This window comes from Boleophthalmus pectinirostris, unplaced genomic scaffold (genome assembly GCF_026225935.1).
Source record: "Boleophthalmus pectinirostris isolate CB_2022bp ecotype Guang Dong unplaced genomic scaffold, ASM2622593v1 HiC_scaffold_8, whole genome shotgun sequence".
Taxonomy (NCBI): Eukaryota; Metazoa; Chordata; class Actinopteri; order Gobiiformes; family Gobiidae; genus Boleophthalmus; species Boleophthalmus pectinirostris.
Window position 1 is genome coordinate 24,565,750 of NW_026571515.1, and position 21,167 is coordinate 24,586,916.

General features: G+C 36.7%; 1 protein-coding gene and 1 pseudogene across 1 annotated transcript in view; both read right to left on the reverse strand.

The window, feature by feature from the left end:
- Positions 1-21,167, reverse strand: part of cacna2d3a (calcium channel, voltage-dependent, alpha 2/delta subunit 3a) — a 117,515-nt gene that overhangs the window by 28,059 nt on the left and 68,289 nt on the right. The window contains exons 9-19 of the mRNA XM_055165906.1: positions 19,715-19,804; positions 18,571-18,684; positions 12,359-12,437; positions 10,313-10,446; positions 2,887-2,958; positions 2,724-2,804; positions 2,219-2,293; positions 1,087-1,170; positions 943-1,014; positions 350-411; positions 205-272 (exon numbers count right to left, since the gene is read on the reverse strand). Coding sequence (XP_055021881.1) covers positions 205-272; positions 350-411; positions 943-1,014; positions 1,087-1,170; positions 2,219-2,293; positions 2,724-2,804; positions 2,887-2,958; positions 10,313-10,446; positions 12,359-12,437; positions 18,571-18,684; positions 19,715-19,804 — 931 coding nt within the window. The remainder of the gene's footprint in view (positions 1-204; positions 273-349; positions 412-942; positions 1,015-1,086; positions 1,171-2,218; positions 2,294-2,723; positions 2,805-2,886; positions 2,959-10,312; positions 10,447-12,358; positions 12,438-18,570; positions 18,685-19,714; positions 19,805-21,167) is intronic.
- LOC129412469 (5S ribosomal RNA) lies at positions 15,260-15,377 on the reverse strand (annotated as a pseudogene).

Here is a 21,167-nt window from a genome sequence, read left to right on the forward strand (position 1 = left end):
CAGTTGTCTTACATTTCAATATCTATTATTTAGCTGTTGCGTGTTACATGAGGTTAATACCAAAAGTAATGAATTATTTAATTATTTAGTTAATCTATTTCACTCAACAGGCTGTGGTGAAGGTGGCATGTAGTTGACGCAGTGACATAGGTGAACAGTCAAATAATCCAAATATTACCCATTATTAAAGCAATTGTATTTTACCTTCTTCTATTGTGACATTCCCTCGGAAAAAGAACTTCCCATGACCTCTGGAAAGAGCCACTCCTAGACTAGAGATGAAGACATCTACTTTAAACGTTTTCAGATAAAATATCACATCTGCAATTATATGCTTTAATATTCTTACCTGAAGGGAGTCCCTTCTATGTCTGTGTAGTAGTAATCATTATGTAAAACCAGTACTCGTTTCTAAAATGAGACCAAAACAAAATAATAATGTTAAAGGCTAAAGCTGTGACAATAGTGTTTTTGGAATTCTTGCTGTGTGGCTCCATCTAGTGGTGAGAACAGAAGCTTGTAAGACCATTATATTGTCACATGTACATTTGTGGAAGCTTTTATTACATGTTAATGGAGACTGTTATTTGAGACTTTAACTACTACTTTCCATGCAAGTAAAGCAAATGGATATGCAAGGTATTTAATAATAAACCCATGTTTAATGCTGATTATAAAAGTAAGCAGTGAGCTGCTCTATGCTCTCTGCCTCTGCCCTCTCTCTCATTCAACATGTGTGCAGGGGAGATAAGGGGCTCACACAGACACATGCACACTCATTCATGCACCAAAAACTAAATCAGAGACAAAATCCCAGCATCTATCCTGTACAGCGCTGTGCCAAGTGTACCAGCATGTTGGCACACAGGATCCTCCCCAGTGAGTATTTCCTCTATCATGCCTCCGGGACCATCACAAAACCATTTTATAAAGAAAACTCACTCCTTTGTCGATGCTCTTGGTCACCTCCATAGAAAAGGTCCCAGTCTTCCTGTTGACCATTGCATTTCTGAGCTACAAAACAAATAGACTACATTTAAAGATGTCACTTTGATTTATTAGCATTACTTTTGCCTTAATCCTGACCGTGTCATCCTTATCTTCCCACTCTACCTCCGACAGATCCACACTGCTGTAGTTTGGCTTTCGGCGCTTCTTACCATCGCCATACTGGAAACATCAGTTTATATTATAAAGCATAACCACTGTACAATACACTACAGTACATAGAGGACAGTCATTGGTGGATGGGAATTTCGATTTTAGCTACTGATTCTACTTTCAATTCAAGTAGAAAATATACTTTTTAACTACACGGTAGAGATATTTTTACTAATAAGTAGTACTAGTGAGAACATGAAATGCACGAAAAAAGTTAGTCTAAAAATAAACTTTGTAGTAAACTTTGTACATATTAGTGCATGGCTAAAGCAGGTTCAGCAAGTAAACCTTCACTCAACCTTTCTTGTAAACAAGCAAAACATTTTTGACTCTTTATCTCTTTATCTTTAAACACTAGTATATTTTCTGTTGCCTTCGGCCAATCATAAATGTATGAACTTGTCTGATAACTGTTTTTTTCTTCTGTCATTAAGAACATGCAACCCACTAAGGTTGCTCTTTCTTATCAGTAATTATCCCAGTCTCTTTGCCGAGTGCCATATTTTTTCTTTGGAAAATTCTGCCCATGATTTAACATCAGTTTTAGCTCATCCTGCACAATAACCTGTTTCCGGCATTAAACAGGTCCCTCACTCTGCGTCTCCCTCTCTCCCTTCATCCCTGTGAGAGCACTGACTGAGCACAATAGACTTAATCACACCATTCACTGCTTGTATCAGAGTCTATTCACAGCACAACACAGTCCTGGAACACAGTTTGCTCTTTTACATAGAGTCACAAATCCAAACACACTCCAGGAAAATCTCAATATGAAAACAGCATTTGTACCTGACCTGATGCAGGCCAGGAGTGAATGAACACATCTGAACTGTGTCCTCAGGTGCACTAGATACATTGCTAAAAGTAATTTCCAATTTTGGGAGAGCTATCTTTAACTTAAGAGGCACAGAGACATAATAGTTTAAGAAGCAACTGTAGTAAGATTAATAGTGATGGTAATAAAAGGAAATGTGGCACTGTAGTAGAATATAGCAGGACATAATAACAGTTGAATTATCTGTATTAATAGTACAATGTTAACTTGAGCTGTACTCACGAGTGGTCGTAGATCTGGGTGGGTGAGGATGTAGCCATTATTGGTGATTGCAAAAGCATAGCCATGAATGCCCAGCTGAAACACAAATGTAAATATGAATTGTAAAGCATTTTGTATTCAGCTTTTTTTTTCATTAAAATTGGACTTGGACTGTATTTTGCAGTGAAGATTTGAGTCAATACTGACTTGATGCCTGATTTAAATGCCACCCCCTTTCTTATAAATTAGTTAATATGAAAAAAGTAGTTGTTTTTTATCCAACATGATGCCCTTTCAGAAAATGTCATTCTTTATATAAAAAAAAAAAAACAGACACAGCTATAATGTTAGACCAGCTGAGGTCATATGATAAGCACCACAAGCAAATTGATTTTAAATGACTTTTCTATACACTACTTTCTGACCATTCATATTAAAAAATATACATTCAGATGCCCAGCCTGCGTAACTGTTTTTCAAATAAACATGAGTTGTGAGTTTGTGACCAACTGGAGTTAGAAGGTACCTTGTATTTGGGGATGGTCTTGAGCAGCTCTGACACAGGCACATCTGTCCCCACCACACCAAGCAGGATCCCCCTGTTTCTCTGAAAACATATACACATTATCTCTGAGGAATACTGAATGGTAACTTATAATAATAATTGGCAAATGTTTGTTTTCACTTACCGTTTCATTTTTAGTGCTAAACACTGGCATTGCTACAGTGGTCATCAGAACTGGACCTTGACCATCGTCCAACTAAGTCAAAATAACAATACAATGACATTATTAAAAAGTAAAAGAAAAATGTCATATGCCGATTATGCACAATCATAGGCATAAAATCATGACCACACATCAGCAGATCCAAAATTCAGCTCTTGTTCTGTATTCAAAGTGGAGCAAATATCAGACGGGAATAATGGTGAACTGGCGACAGGCAATGCACATGGAGAGTGGAAGCTGGCCCGTGTGTTACAAGAGACAAGCTACAGTACTGAACATTATTGAAGTTAAAGGTGCATTGTGTAACTATTTTGGTGGAGGGTTTGCCATCTGCTTTCACCATGGAGATGTTACTAATTTGTCTGAAATGTTTCACATTATGGCCTTAAACCTTTCTATCATAATGATGACCAAACCAAATTACTAGTCAGATCTGTGAAAAGGCGACCCCGCTCACAGGTCCGAGTACCATTCATTCTTTTGAATTTCAGTGAAGAATGAAAAACAATAAAATGGGAAAACGGTTTGTTATTTCATTATTCCACTTAAGTGACAAAAAATATTTAGATGATCAATTTCAATATTGAATTTAAAGTTTATTTCAAATAACACAAATCAAACAACAGTCTTGGTGCTTATTTTAATTTTGATATTTTATTCTCTCTGGTTTATATGCCCCTCAAGTTCTGTTGCTAAAAGAGAATAAAATATCAATTGAATTAGGCACTAAGACTGTTTTTGATTAGTGTTACTTGAATTAAAGATTGGAAATAGAGGTCTTTTTTTGACACTAAAATGGAATAACGAAATAACAAACAGTTTTATTGTTTTTCGTTCTTAATTGAAAGTCAAAAGAACAAACGGTACACGGACCTTGAATAAATGTAAGGTACTTCTGTTTTATGTCATATTGTGGAACATTCAAAGCAGAGCAATGACATATCTATAGAAACAAGAAGGTGACGGACCCCCAAATGAAAAATTGCATAGTGCACCTTTAAAGAATAAGATCTAGATACAAATGTACATGAAGTGTAATGCATTTACAGTATGTCATAGTATGTAAGCATATCCACAACCAGAAATAAATCACAGATTGCCCTAATGTTATAATTCATCTGTACACACCTTGGTTTGAATGACTCAGAGTCCACACAATCCTCTCAGGCTTAACAGTAATACTGGAGACACAAGTATCTCAGGAAATGGCAAAACTTCCACAAAATGTTTTATTCATGCTTATTATTCCCCTAAAATGTGTTCAATCAGAGGCTTCTTTTGATCTGCTAGACTGTGCTTATCGAGGCAGTGCTTCTAGGCTGGATGTGGGTACCTGTCTTCCCAAAGAGAGCAGAATAATTATGATATTTATCTTGGTGTGAGGCTCATATCCATTAGACATGAAAGCTTGACAGTGTTATGGGAGATACAAGGAAGGTAAATAAAGTCAACACCTCATCCATAAATACGATATCTAATCTACTATGTAAATGTCATTGTGTCCATTGTTATAAATGCAATTCTGAGAAAAGATGCTATACATGCCTTTTTATTCACAAAACAAAAAATTACATAATAAAAGAAGTGACATTAGCTAAATCTCTACACATATGACCCAAAGTGCAATGACAAGACAAAAAAAAAAACTACTGGTAAATGCTGCAGTTTAACAATTAATTCCAAAAAGGGTCCATTTTACAATGTTTTTTGATCTATGTTATAATGTAGTTTCCTCATCACAAACAGACCAGGAGTTGTGTTTTGTTTCATTCATATATTCTCTCAAACCAAAAAACACTCTTTTAAACTTTGTAATGTCAGTTTTATGTAATATAGGACCTTTAACATACAGCACTCACCCAATCTTCCTTTTCTTTTTGTTTTTGCCCACGCACCTCAATCCAACATTTTTACAACAATACTAATTATCAAAGTGCAAGAATCCTCTCTGTGGTCTTCCAGTAATAAAAAATAAGGGAAGTAGTGACCCAGGCATAGACAGCAGGTAATAGCAATAGCAAAAATAAAGACAAAGTATTGGACATCAGAGAGAGAAAACACAGCAGCCCTAAATACAGTGGCTCTAATGTAACAATGAACATCCTGCTGCTGGAGACTGGGATCGATCACAGGACACAAGAAACAAGCTAAAAATACGCACGCTTCCAACCTCCATTCTGAAGGCTCATATATCAGGGGCCTGTTAATGTATAGACAATGGTTAATAGAGTTTCCAGTCAAATCAAATATACAGGTCTCTACAGTAAGTAAGCTTTATATTATGGTCAGGAGAGGGAAATATGTAAGAAATGTACCTGTTTTTCATTACCTATTCATTATATGCTATAATAAATAAAGAGATATATACACTATAATAGCAGCAGTCCCTAGAATGTTCATTTGCATTTTAATGTCAATATAGTGAGTACTTAAAGGTGCAATAGGTAACTTTTCTGGAGGAAGGTACACTGCTTTGAATTTTAAATAATATAGCATTAAACTAATCCTTCTGGCATCCATTCAGTTACAGATGTTTTTATTGCTAAAAAATACCTAGAAAAATATGCATTATTGTGAGCTGACTCATCTCTTCACAGACCTGACTTGTAATGTGGCCTAGTGGTGTCAGTTGCTTATTTCCCCTGAGACAGACAAATTAAATCCACGGAGACAAGCAGGTGAATCTTTACATATCCCTTCTCGTGTTCCCCTGAGACACATAAGAAGTAGTAGTAATAGCAAAATTAGAGGAGATTGTAAGAGCTTTAAAAGTTAGGCCATTTTATTGGGACCTTCTCATAATGCTCCTTCTGTCTGCCTTTGTCATCGCCCAGTAAGGAACCCCATTACAAATATTATCATAGACAGAAATACACTGATATGGAGGGTCATCATGTGTTACACCCATGGGACCTGAACACCTCTTCAAAACACACACTTGTTTTTTATCTCAAACAGGAGACAGTGAGAGCAGGGCCTCCTTGAACCCTGAGTGAAAGTCTTCAAATGTGGCTGTTCTTATACTCCCAAAGGGGCTGTTAGCATCTGGAGTTTGACTTATCACACACATAACCAGGGCAAACCTGCAGTGCAAGGTCAGAGGGATCTCCATAATCACTGCTCTGAGTCTCGTGTGGTGTCAGGAGTAAATCAGGACTTAGTCTCCTCCATCTGCGGCGGGTCGCAACTGGAACTACGCAGATCCATTTATACATGATGAGAAGGGCTGGACAGAAATAAATATTTGCAATATTTTATTTGGTCTCGCAATATTTATATAATTAATAGTAATAAATACTGTGTATTCAAATTGAATGGGAAAAGTTTTAAACTAACTCTTGTGGTATAGGCCAATCTTATCTTTTTTTTTTTTTAGGTCCAGAGTGTAAACATGATTAATTATTCTAAGTACAAACTACCATAATACAACCATGGTGTCCCACCCCGACCTGTGAGTCTATGAGTCAGAAGCCTCATAGTCTGGTGAGACAAATAATGTTCCGGAGTGTAAGAGGTGACCCTGGTCTCCTTGGCGACCAGGTTAATGATGATGTATGTGCCCTCCAGAGTCAGAGCCCCCGTGGGGAACAGTAAGTCACCCCCAGTGAGGCTATCATCACATCCAACACAAAAGTCAGTTTACTGTTGCCCTGAGGCAATGCAAAACTACTCCATAATCAAAAATGGACATGTTGTTTGAGCAGGTATGCTTTCCCAGTTATCCATCAATACAACACTAAAATTCTAAATAAAATATGCAATCTTTTATATTTGTGTTGGTGTATTTAGTGGTCACAGTAACTTTTCCACATATAAGTTACATACAATTACAGTTTACAGACATAATACAGAAATTCTCCCTCTTTCAACATAAAAAAATCTCTTTTCAACTATTGCCACTATTTTTTTTTCTCCAGAACCCCCCCCCCCACCCCTCTCTCCCCCCCCTCACCACCCTCTTCCCTCTCCCTCACCCCTCTCCACACTCGCCTGCCTCCCGTCCTCCCTGAGTTTCAGTGTCAGTTTATCCGACAGAGTGGGAAACAAAGCCAAATGAGCCACAAGATGATGGATGAAGCTGGGGCTGGAGCATGGGCTGCAGGGGTGTGTGCCTGCATCTGTGTGTGCGCGTGTGTGCACACGTGTAAGTGTGTGCGCGACTGGTATAGGTGGATGACAAGTGCACCAAAATAAATAAATAAAAACTGGAAGAGGATAGAGAAGGGGTGTCTTTGCAGACAATACTACTTGCTTTAAATTAAAGAAGTAAAATGAATGAGGTAGGGAGTTGAGAAAGTTGAGAAAAAATACTACACATCAGGTGACGAGAAAAGAGCAAGATGGTTATTATATATACGTCAACAAGTCATGTTACTGAATATAATTTACACATTGAGCCCAGATGATTTTTTTTTAAGTTTGTATATTAACTGAACCTTAATAAAATAATAATTCTCAATAAAAAAACACATTTTAATAAAAAATTGCATATACCATATATTTGTGATTAAATACTATACTATACAACATATTGGCTCATTTTGTAAGATTTTCCCTTTAGAACACTGACACATTATTATAGTTTGATGTATGATTTATCAGTTAAAATCTATTCAAGTTTTATTTCACAGCAGTATGTCATTTGGGCTATAGCTACAGCCAAAAGGGACAGCTCTGTGCACCTCTGTGGGCCACTCAGCACTTTTATGTTTATAGAGCCACTTATTCCAATCCACATTTGGTTCATAAAACACTGAGAAATAAAATGGCAAAAACAATAAAAATGCATTGGAACAGTTCAACCCGTACATCATTATAGGCTATTACACATTATCACCCAGCAGCCTATTTTAAAGCAGAAAATAAATCCAGTCTTGCTTTCACACCAAAGTCACCGGCAAAGGAAATGATAAAACCTTGTATAGTGCCAGCTTTGACACACATCACCACAAATGAAAGCATGTGATTGAATGTGTATTGATAGATACAGTCGTGCAGATGAGGCCAATAGACTCAATTCACAATATCCAGTAGCGCTCTTTACAGTTGATGAGTGTGAGTTCAAATCATATTTTAAATTATAGACACGTGTCAAGATCTAAGTAATGTAATGAGAGGGTTTTAAGAGAGAACACATTTCTATAGAGCTTCTTAAATTAGAAAATTCGATCATTGGCTGCCAGGGCTAACTGATGACAATAGACTAAGAATGTTTCACAAGAAAGACAACAGCAGTGCAATCTTCATACAGTTTTTCAGCATTGTTTGGAAGAAAACTGGCAAAAAACATAGCATAAAATTATATAATTAGTCACTAGCCATGGAACAAACCATAAAAATAAAACAGGACGCAAGGCTACCCTATCCTGTGGTTGTATTACATGTTATATATCTATTTTAGCAACTGTGAAAAGCGCTAGTACAAGTACAATGGTTCTCAAACTTTTTTTACACAAGTACTGTTTTAGTTGAACAAAAAAAGGTCTAAATGGGAAGCTAATGATCAACTGAAATAAAGGCAGGGACATGCACTAATAAATGTCAGAGACTAAATCAGGATACGACTAGGCTTGGATTTGAAAAGGCATAGTTAAATCAAGACTAAAGACGTAACCACTTCTAAAACAAGAGGCCAAACATCTGTCAAGAACTCAGTAAGTTTTATGCCTAACCAAGAGTGAAGTATGGGAAATCTCTTCCAATAACTGAAGTAAACGATAGAGTACCACCGGTTGATAATGTCCAAGTGATACTTGTCCCATAGTTTGAGAACCACTATACCAGAGCATGGCTCAGTCAGACAAAATATCAAAATGAGTTGGTGTAAGTTAGTTCACCAAATTATGTCGAGAGAGTAGAGCATAACACACACATGCACACAAATGAACAATCCAGGTCCCAAACACGCCACAGCTATAACCTCAAAACTTCAGTTTACCTTTTGGGCTTGAGGAAGCTACAGAGGGCACATTAAAAGGAGAAAAGGGATCAATGTGGGAGTGGAAGCTAAACTGGCACTTCTACTCTGCTCAGTTCACAGGTGTTAACTTTGATGGTAGGCTATAAAACCAGTTAGTGAAAAAAGCTGCTGTACGATGGGTGGATTGAAAGGAGGGTGCTCTTAAAGTAGTGGATGAACCTGGTGAAAGTGATCTTGTGTGAATAGCTCTGGTGGTTTTGTCACCTTAGATTTGTGGAGCTCTTCTCTCCGTTTAGAGACAATCATGATGGAATTGGCTGCACTTCTTCCAAACGACCAAATACAAATATCTGTAATGGGACTATCATTATAAGTAAAAATGCTTTGGGTAAAGGTCAATACGATGCTGGAAAGGACATGAAAACTGAAATATATGTTCCTTATAAGTGTAATTGGACTGTTGTTATTGATATGAACCTCGACAGGACATGAAAACTGCAAAATATGTAGGCCTGTCGTGATAACAAATATTAAAGTACAATATAATGTTACACAGATGCACTGCGATAAAAGATAATATTGAAACTACAATAAACTACAATAACAACTGCAATAACACTAATATGTGTAATGGGACTATTTTTATCAATATGAAACAGGACATGAAAATAAAATCCATGAAATATATGTTCCTTGTATGTGTAATGGGGGCCTGAGGTACAGAGAAATGGCTGTGCCTGTTTGTCCTGATACAAGACTAAAACACACACAGCGGCTCATTGACTTAATGGCTCCATCTGGTGCACACTCACTTTCACACTTTAACATCGCAAGACAATTAAATGGCACACATTGTCAACCTTCTGTTTTTTATTTTCCCTGCTACTTCTGCCTAGATAATACAAATGAATACAATGGTCAAATACAGTGAATTATCTTTTTTCTTATTGTTTACCTGTTAACATTGATGCACATGGGACCTAGATTGTCCAAATTGTATCCCCAAAAATGCAATGTTCTCAGGCTGTGCATTTAATTGAATTTTAATCTGTGCAAATATTTTTTTATGATTTTAATCCAATCATTTCAAATAGTTAATGATAGCTTGAGGTCTACAGCCAATGCCGCAGCCAGCAAACAAATATTCTTTGGAGCACAGTTCAGACTTTGGGGAAATATTTGGGGTTAAATGGCACTGATTAAAAGTCAGTTCAGAGTTAATATTGAAAGATATTTTTAAAAATAATTGAAAGAATTTATGAAGATTGTGATTGATCCATAGAAGGATTTTTTTTCCCATATCGACCAGGCCTACAATGCTCTGGCCAGGTTTAGTTATTTATAAAACTGGAAATCTCTGAAACATCCAATATATCAAAAACAAATACATTCAGCCAAATCAAATGGGCTAATACTGCCAGGATAAATGTGTGCAGTGTGTGAGATAGGGGGGTGGTGTCCACTTACAGTGCTGTCAATGTAGGCTTCGGTCCACACGGTGTCATGTTCTCTGTCAATCACTTTTGGTCGGCTCAGGACATGTAAATACTCCATCACATTCTCCTGGACATCTGCTAGTGTAGAGATCTGAGTGAAGTAGCCTGGACAGTGTAAAACAGAAATAAAATCTTGTTTGTTAAGTCTTTTTTTTGTTCTGTGCAAATTTTCAGTTTGTCTCCATGGATGTGTGTTTCTCAGTATGGCTTTAATCTGATCAGCCTTGCATGTATTCCATTACGTGTTTGCTTTGCTCAGAAATACAAAGTACCTTTAAAAATCTGTTCTTGAGTTACAGATAGATTAGTTACAAAGCTACACAAAGATACACAGTCAAATGTTTTCAGCAAACCAATACCATCTCTATGGAGACAAACAGATTCCTTAGTACAAAAAGTTCCTTAATACAGCTTTCAGGCAAAGTCCAACACATATGTTGGAGGAAATTAGCCTGATGAAGTGAGCAGATCACTGGACACATGTGTGAGTAATGGCTCAAGAATTGCCTGTAGTGATGTACTTGTGAGAGCAAAGCTGCATGGGATTGTGAATGGCCAAGTGGTATGTAAATGTAATGGGAGAGACAGAGTTAAACCGAATGTGGTACCATTAGCCATGATGGTAATGTGTTATTATCATGCTAATGTGCCAGAGCATGAAGGGGATATACAGTTTTCTCAGCAGGAGAATCCAGAATAACATTAAGACTGAGAGAGGACATGAGGAGACATAGAGGAAAGCACTTCTTTTCAGTCATCCATAAAAACAGAAAAACTGCCACCATCACCACCAGGCAGCCAAGGAGAAAATCATCACCAAAAGAAAGACATTCAGGTCATCCTCTGTTTCCTCATCCCTCCCTCCATTTTTACGACCTTTACTATACAGGAAGAGACACGCATATGCAGGTTTAGGCAAGATGCAATGATCCATGAAATGCTAATCTGACATATTATTATAGTAGGAGTATACCCTATGTTAACATTGACAAAATGAAAATCACACACTAAAATAAAAAAAACATGTGAAATCATCATCTGACCTCCCACTTGTCAAAGCTACACTTTTATCTATAGAAAAATATTAATGACCTTTATCAGCACAGGACACAAAATGACATCATAAACTGACTTTGTGTGTGGTGAGGCAAATCGTCCATCATTGAGAGGACCGAAGAATGAGTGCTCCCCCTGGAGGCCTGGGGGTGTCCTTGGGGCCAGGTGGGATGAGTGGGAGCAGATAAAAACTGTGTATGCTACCTGCCTTTGGTGACATGCTACACCTGTGGTACATACTGAACAGGAGGACTGCAGTACAGGCAGGAAGGTTATAGATTTTAAAGGAACCTTGAGCTGAATGAAAATATTACTTTGAGAGACAAGAGCAGTGGTTCAAGGTTGGTTCACTCGTAACCACAAGTGAACTCGACCATGGTCAATAGGGCTAGCACACGTCCTCGGGTAAAGTGTCAAATCACGAATGGAGAAAAATACAAGTCTGAAAAATGTCTTGACACCTAAAGAGTTGGTGGTTCTTAAAACTTTTTTCCTGTATACTCTGGATACATAGCAAACTGCAGGTCTAAATAAAGAGCTCCACATAGACGGCCTGGACCACACATGCACATTCACTTTCCTCCAACGCTTAGAGGAAAATACATTGTGACACTGTGGTGTTTGGAACTGGTGCCAGCTGCCTCCTGTCAGACCCATGTGTTCAAACTAAGGAGCCCAGACAAACACATGTCTCTGAATGAACATGCATATACAGACAGAGCAGCCAAACTACAATAAGCAATACAGTGGGGAAAATCCTATACTGAAATACACAAGACATGCATATATCAAGAATGTTTACCACTATTATTTATTATATCAATAAACTAAAAATAAAAAAAATGGGTCATATCTGACTTACACATTTAGAACCTGTTATTTAAGTTGTGATATTTATGGAATAGTTGATAGAATTTACATTTCACATAATCTGAATATGACTTATTATTTCATATCCAACCTTTATTAGCGCATGCCATCCATTTGAGATTATCAGCGAAGGCGGACTCTCGACCAATCAGGTAGGGGAATATCCGGACCTATGGAGAGATAGCTCACGTCAGTCATTTTAATCGCATTTGGATAGTGCCCACAGCCCCTCCGTATACAGCAGATAACAGTGTCAGAGGAAATACACATTATCTGGGACTGATTAGCTGCTCTTTTCCCTTTATTTAACAGGCAATTATAGACTATGTTCAAGTTTGAGAATTAGAATTAACTGTGAATCACTTCACAGACTTATCAATTAATCCCAAATAAAGAAATAATAGATAGGGGTATGAAAGATGATAAACGTCTAACGGATCATCAAGTAAAATACATTTTTAAAAGTGAGTGTTGCAATAAATATTTGTGAGAAGAAAACTGTAGAACCATCTCAAACTGGTGGCTGCCAAAGCCATCTTGCCCTGCAGGGTTGAGCTGGCTTTAACAGCAGGTGTATCTGGCAGGTGAGTGCACGTGTGTGCGAGGAGAGGGTTGCCAGATTGGACCAGATGTAAGCCTCTGGGGGCACAGCTGCCATTGCTACGATGCCTCCATTTTTCACTGCCTCCCCTCATCCTGACAACACGGCTGGTACATTTTTAGATTTTTTTTTTTTTTGTGTGTGTGTACAAGTGTACAGTACAATATTAAACGTTTTTGTGCGATGTAAAGTGCAACAGTAAATATACATAAATATACATCGCTCTTCTTATAATTATAAGAATTTCCGAGCTTGTTAGAGTGAGTCCCAAACTACTTTTTGTCAGTGCTCTCCATTCTCTATTATCTGAACAGAATCTGCTTCTTGACAACATCCATAAACCTTCTTTTTGTTTTTTCCACTGAATGGCCATCCTAACATCTCTCAGATAATCCTGCTTTATCATTCAAAGTGTTTTTATTATTAAGGTTTTGCTTGTATATTGAGTCATTATTTTAAATGGAACATGGTTACAAATCCAATCAGAACGGGACTCAAAATTAGGATGAATTTCCACTAAATCATAATTTTCAAAGTAATCATATAGTGTCACAAATCCAATACAGAATACGCCTTTAGTTGACACATATCCAAAATAAACCACAGGCAGCTAATCCCAGCCTCTCTTTCTCTCACAGACATCGTTGGGCCATTGTCAGTTGTAATGAGTTAGACAGTGAATAAGAACATGAGTCCAACTGCCATTCATAAGCAACCACCACCATCAACTATTCCAACAACAATATTGTCAGAAAACTCAGAGGATTGTAACCAGATTAAAACTCTAAGACTAAAAAACAAAAAAAAAAAAAAAAATGATTAAAATGTACTAAATTTTCCACATACATCATAAAGTTAGAAACCAGAAATTCCTGGATAAAAATAAAACCAACTTCTAACCTAATGAGTATTTTCTGAGCAGGCATTGTTTTTGTTAGTATTACTGAATGAGTTAAATGTAGTTGCATAGGTTTACTCAATTTGCAGGGGGCATTCAGTGAAGTATCTTTATTGCAATACCAGACTGAAGTAAAGCAACATTAAACCACTCACGTCAGGAGGCAAAGAGTGGCAGGGACTGAAGACTTCTATTATCAGCAGGGTTTCTCTAAATGAATCTATCTCACAGCACTGTCCCCTCTCTGCTCACTGTTATTCAGGCTTCAGCCAAAAGGAAGGATGGGCCTGAGGATGGGAGATTTGCCAGTCCAAAGTAGAGGATTTCATTTCAGAAATACATGTAGGCAGGAAAAATCGGATACATTTTCTAGTCACCCTTGTTGTTGGATTATGTCTGTGTAGGCATGTCACCATAATTACTACAGTATATCAACTTAAAGTTCAATACATGAAAGCTGGAACAATATTTTTTGGGGTCAGTATTTATCATGTATACATATTCTTTGCACCTCTGAGAATTTTTTTTATTTTTTGTCTATATGATAACATCTAAGCTGTAAAAGGTTGAATTAATAACTTCTATGATCATCATCATTGCAGGTGCAAACTAAGTAGCATTTATTTTTTTCCAACAATATTGTAGATTTAGAATAGTTTTTGTGGTTTAACTCCACTATTGGGTTTCCTGAGTAAGTGTCATAAATTAGTTTCAGTGTTATCGTTTATAGTCTATATTTACTTCAGCAATATGTCACACTTAAAAAAAAAATATTGTGGCAGGCTTACATCAATGACTTTAAATTTATTTACATCAACAAATTTGCCTCATTTAAATTGTGAGAAAAGCAAATTCCAAATGCGCATTGAATTTGCTCTGAATGTTTTTAACCATTTTCAATCTGTGTTTATGGTGGTAATTATGAGACCATGGGCACAGAATGGTAGCCACATCTTTAACAGTTTGTTTCAGGGTGACTAAGCCAATGTAAGTAACTCAAATAATTAAAGTGTGTATGTCAGGTTAAACCACTCAATGTACTAAAACACAGTGAAGATCATTATATTTAAGACTTTCGCAAAAACAATAAAACTTATTTTTTTAGGTTTAAATTTTACTTCCTGTTTGGAAATTGTCACATCACACTAGGGAAATTTCATAACTGTTACCTGGCAAAATTCCTCTAATGTAAACAGAAATTATTTTCTGACAAAAACATATTAATTAATTAATTAATCATTGTGTTTATATAGCACCTTTCAAGATAAACAAAGGGCTTTACAGTTCATTATTCATTCCCTCCACACTCTGGCGGTAAGCTCCAACTACAACCACTGCTGCCCTGGGGCAGACTGACGGAAGCAAGGCTGCCAATCCAGGGGCCGCCATTGGCCCCTCCAACCACCACCAACAACACTCGCACACACCACTTTCTTACGAGGCAATGTGGATAAAGTGTGTTGCCTAAGGACACAATGACTGCCACTGGCGCCCCACTGTGGCACCTGGAATTCCCAGTGATCTACCATCCAAGTACTAACCAGGCCCAGCCATGCTGAGCTCCTGAGATCTGACGGGATCAGGCTTTGACAAGCTGGTATGGCCACAATGACGACAGTGACCATACACAGCATATTCAAAAGTGTTAAATTCACGGTGTTGGTGTTGTTGTGAGTAAAGTGAAGAAAATCCAGATATGTTTCAACAGAGTTATTTCAACTATGACAGTGCTACAGAGTAGAATAAGTAGTTGTTGATTTACAGTGTTGACATAAAATGAGTAGTTGCTGATTCACAGTGTTAACATCAAACACTTAAAAAGTGTCTATTTTGAATATTACACTACATCAGTGTTGGGCTTTTGTAACTTTTCCAGCGGGAGAGGTACAGTGCGAGGGAAGCCATATTTCACCGTCTGAAGCTAAGCTAAGCTAAGTTAACTGCAAAGCTAACAGCTAATAGCGTTTGTTTTTCAGCAGAACCTGAACTCAAGGAGCCTCAAGCCAAAGTAAGCCTCAGTATATTTGGTATATATATATATATATATATATAGTATATATATAGTATATATATATAGTTATAGTTATATAGTTTTATATATATATAATTTTTGGAGCATGCCTGAATTCCATTCAAAGCAAGATCTTGATTCATCCATCGACAGCTTGCATTGAAAAATAAACTTTAAAAAAATAAATGACAATCATTGTGACCAACTGTTGAGGGCACAGAGAATTCCTGCTGTCAGTTGGATTAGTATTAGTGTCATATGACTTGTTTAAATTGTTTTGATTGTATGATGTGCATTGTTTTAATACAAGATAAGCTGAAATGGAATTTTGTGGTGGTTTTTATTATTTTACATTTGTAAAAGGGATTATGAACTAGAATGACCACACAATTTGTACTGTACTGTATTTAGTAAAGAAAGAGTTACTATTGAATAGTGTAACATAAAGAACACTCTACACTATTTCTACTTCATAAAGTGTTAAAACATAGCAATATAGAAATATATAAATTTTTCACTATACACTAGTGTAAAAAAAAAAATCTAATCTTAATCAGTGTCAAATTCAACTATGAGGAGTGCGGTTACATGACTTTACCAGCGTTGAGCCTTCTACACTTTTGTTGAAATCATGTTCAAAGTATCAGAAAAAAAATTTCTTATGTGTAAATTGTGTGTTTGAACTCTCCGCTTCCAATATATTTTCAACTTTTCTTCACAAATTGATTTCTGATTTGTGTAAAACTATAATTTATATTTACAATAGTAGAAGAGAATAATAAAAAGCTGTCATACGCACTTTAAAATTATAAGTGAATATAAACCACACAATAGTTCTTTTCATGCTGATAAGTTTGAAAAAGAAACCATAGAAACATTTAAAAACTGCTCACAACATCACACACTATTCCAGTGCAAATGATTAGTTGTCAAAGCTGTTACCCAACCAATCTTAGGCCACATCCCAGCAGGTAAGCCGTACATATATTGAGTTCAGAGTGTAATTCTTTTCCTCACCCTTTCAGAGGTGAAGACCCGAAGGCTTTTTTCTCTCTTACAGAAAATGACCCAAGAATAACCCCTTTTCTTCCCCTCCATGGTTCCTCTCCTCCTGCCTCCTTTCACTGGCTGTCACAGGAGCTCCACAATTACCTGTGAGGACAGCGCAGAGACAGCCCGGTCCAAGGAGACGCGGGGCTTTTTAAATGTGTTTTAGAGGCCTGTAAACGGACCACATCCTGGGCTCACTCAATACAGCCTCTTGTGTCTCATGTCAGGAAACTTTCCAGAACTACTCAGCTATATCACTATGAAGTCGAAGCTTATCAGAAAATCACTGCAAAAGGACAAAGGAAAGTGAGGATTGGTGGCTGGAGGAATAGGGGCTGTTGTCTAGATTTTAACACACCATTGCATTCTGCTGATGCTGTGATATTAGAGATACTGCTGGAACATTGGAGGAGACCACCAAAGCATAAACATATTATAATAGAATTGATAGAAGACAGAAAGTCCAAGGAACATTGTCTTTTATTGTTGTTTTATTCTTTGGCATGGAAGAAAGCTGATCTTCTCAATTGTTTACCCTTAAAGGTGGACTACATAACTTTTTTGGTATGTCACTTGCTTGTCACCATGGAGATGCTAATGCTTGGCCCGGTATGTTACACAATATTGCATTAAACATCTATCCAGCATTTATCTTTTTATGGGTTTTTTAAATAAAAATATACCACAGAAACGTGCATTCCTACTGTTACTGAGATCTGATCTTCACAGCTCTAATCTGTGATTGCCATGATGATGTCTCCATGGAGATAAATAATTCTATTAGGAAATCAACTGGAGAGTACCCCTGGCTGGAAGGTCCCCAAGCTGGAAAGTCCTCCTAAACTGTACCCTTTATGAAACTATGTTAGTTAATCTATATACTGTACATATATAAAAAAAAATGCTGTTTGCACTTTTATATATATATATATATATATATATATATATATATATATATTGTATTACTTTTTGTATTACACACACACAAGTTACAATATATCTCAACATATTTGTTCATACATACAAACAAAATATATAAACATTAATTGTGCAGGTTTTTCTGCGTAAACAACTCTGTTATGTCACAGCAACAAATTCTATGGCTGTCTAAGTTCCTTGTGTTGTGCTGTTTACAAATTATTTTCATGACAGGTAAGGAAATAATTCATATTTCTTCCCAAATCAACAGTTACTATAGGGTACTATAGGACATGGAGAACCAGAAAAAAATATTTAAAATATTTTATTTACTATTTCATAGGTCTGTGAGCAAATGAGGATTATATTGATATTACATACTGAAAAAATGTGTTCCACTTCGGGAAGATTGCTAAATGACTTAAACAAGGGCCAACATTTGGTCTCGCTATATTCACATTTCATTTTATTTAGATATAGAATGCTGATTTTCTAACTCAATACATCACATACTAAAGGCTGGCAAGAACGTTGAGGGGGACGTTCTCGAGAGAATGGAACGCTCAAGCTGGGACTTTCAAGCCAGGGGGATGCTAGAGCCAGTATTTGTTTATTTTGATACTGTAGAAAGAAATTCCAGCCCAAAGCAATAGCACTGCCATACAACCAGGTGGTGGACCCTCTACCAGCAAAGTTACGCACCTTTAAGATCCTTCATGAGAACCTGTTTTCAGATTTATATCTATGATCCCAGTGAGCTCTCCCAGCTCATTATGTTATCAGAATAAAAAAATATAGTGCAAATAAAGGTTGAAAATGCAGTACCTTTCTATCCGGCCAGTTGTACTTGGCAAAGATGGCGTCGTACGTGTCCACTGCTCCGTCTGTCACCAACATAATGGCTTGACTGCACTCACTTCCTCTCCCTGTTTCATTGAACTACACATAGAAAGAGAGAGAGAACTGCTGTTAGAAATAAAATACATTTACCACAGTTTATAGATATATAGTAAAAGACTCTATTGGAGCTGCAAGATTAATAGTAATGGAAAGTATCATCATTTCCTCCACAAATAACACAATTACCAGTTTTATTCTACATAAAAGCTGCTAATCCTGTAGTTTATATCTACAGATGTTCTGAAATGGTATTCTCATAATAGTTAGCTTATGTAGTCTCAGTTTATATTTCAGTATTTTTGTTGCATTTAAACTTTGAACAGAATCCTACAAGAGATCGACCATTATGTTTTTTTCATTGTTGATGCCAACCAATGGCTGATAAGGGCTGCCAATATTTTTGTAACAATATTTTGGCCCGATTGTGACAGTTTTCCCCCAATTATGTCATTTAAACTCACCCACAGCACAAACTTTTTAGAGAGCAGTTGTTTTCAGCATGTTTTCAGCAGTTATATCATTGCACTAAAGTGTTAATCTATAGCTTTGTATGTATTTTTAGGCAGCAGAGTGACCAAAATAAAATATCGACCTCTGCTGGAGATTTAAGGATGATAACAGATGTGCAGAAGTCCAAAGACTAACCATATCAATCTACCTTTAAATCCTATTATTAAAACCTACATCTAATCACAGTGCTTACAGAAAAAAAGCAACTACGGCTGATATTTTCACCAAATCGTTCAGCCCTATTGATTGTGTTCTGATGTACTTACACATAGATAGTATATTGTGGAAACTAGTAAATGTAAACATCCAAGTCAAACATATAAGAGATTTGGAAATGATGGTAAATGCGTATCTGCGTTTGATTAATTGCTTGCTCAAAATGAGCCTAGTCAAGTCCTCTGAGTCACGAGTGCCTTGTTTACTGGCTTTTTACAGGATTTTGTTGATTTAATTATGGAAATACTCATTAATTTTGTGCATGGAGCAGTCTTTTAAATGGGCTGATCTGCGTGTATGCTTGGAAATGTGTTTTAGTGTATTGAAAATGTGTATAACTTACATCACTGAGCAAATTAAAGGCTTCGGTCAGAGCCACGTCTAACATTCCGATTCCTTGAGCAAACAACTTGTCCAGATGCTCTCGGAAATGCTGGGAAAAGGAAAAGAAGCAAGTACAAGGAGTAGCATAAGCAAAGATGGAAAAATGTCAGTGATAAATTAGCTTTCTACAGGGTCTTTCTTTGGGTAAAATCTAAAACCTAGCAAGTTTATGCATCTGACAAGTAAAGCCAAATTCAACTACAATTTTAGGGTCAGTCACCTGCTTGTCTCCATGGAAATGTTATTGCTTTGTCTAGAATGTTCCACAGTATAGATTAAACCTACCTATCACGAGAGAGAAAGCAGGTTATACTGCATTACATTACAGTTCAGATAGGTGGAGGGTCGCCCCTATTCACAGAAGGAATTACTGTATTTTGAGCAATAGAAATACCCATAATGAATAAATGTTAGACGGATATGTTTATGGATAATATATAGAAAATATGTCTATACATGCTCTGTAATTATTGTGCTACAGAATTGTATGTCTTGTTGTATGATTAAAATGTTTAAATGGTTAAAGTTATTCAATAGCTGATTCTGTCTAGTTAAGTCTAGTTAAAGGCCACTGAAAATATCTAAAGCAAAGTATAGCCACTTAAAGAGAAAGAAGGAAATGAATGAAAGTGAAAGCAAAAGTTCAAAGAAAAACAGAAAATACAAAGATGAATCTATCTCCATCTGTAAGGATATGGATTCTCTAATGGACCTGGGCTATTTTTTCTTCAAATTGTCCTATTATCATCAGGAAATGTCACATGGAAGCCCTGAGAGATTGAAATGCTTCCTTTCTGAGTGTGTGTGTACATGTGCGCGTGTTTGCGTGTATGTGACTGGGGTCACTGTACCACTGAGGGTAAATTACCTCCGGCAATTAATAATGAGTTAATGTTGTTGTCAGCAACCTTTCATCTGCTGCCTCCTGTCTCATTATACCAGCAGTCAGGAAGCACAACACGGGATCCACCAGAAAAAGTCTATTATTATTATTATCTACTTGTATTCATAGTTCATATTTTGACTCTGACAAATATTTTCAAATGTGACAAAAATGTTTTGAAAGTTAGCTAAATGTTGTGTGCATTTTAGAACATGAAATATACGTTGCATTTACTGTATTCATTAATTATATAATGATTAAGACTGACCAAATATAATTTAAAAAAACTGAAAATCCATCACATTATATTCATGTGCACTACATGAACAATTGTGTATGCTGATCTAGCCTTGGGACTGAAACAAAGATTACATGTTTGTCACCATCTGTGGCTAGATTTAGCATACATATTAACTCAACAAAAATGTCATATTTTAATCTTCCCATTCTCCCAGGAAGTGCATAATCCTGTGAAGCTTTGACACAGGTGTTTATGACCCAGTTTGTGGTGCAGTTTTGCAGTTTCTTT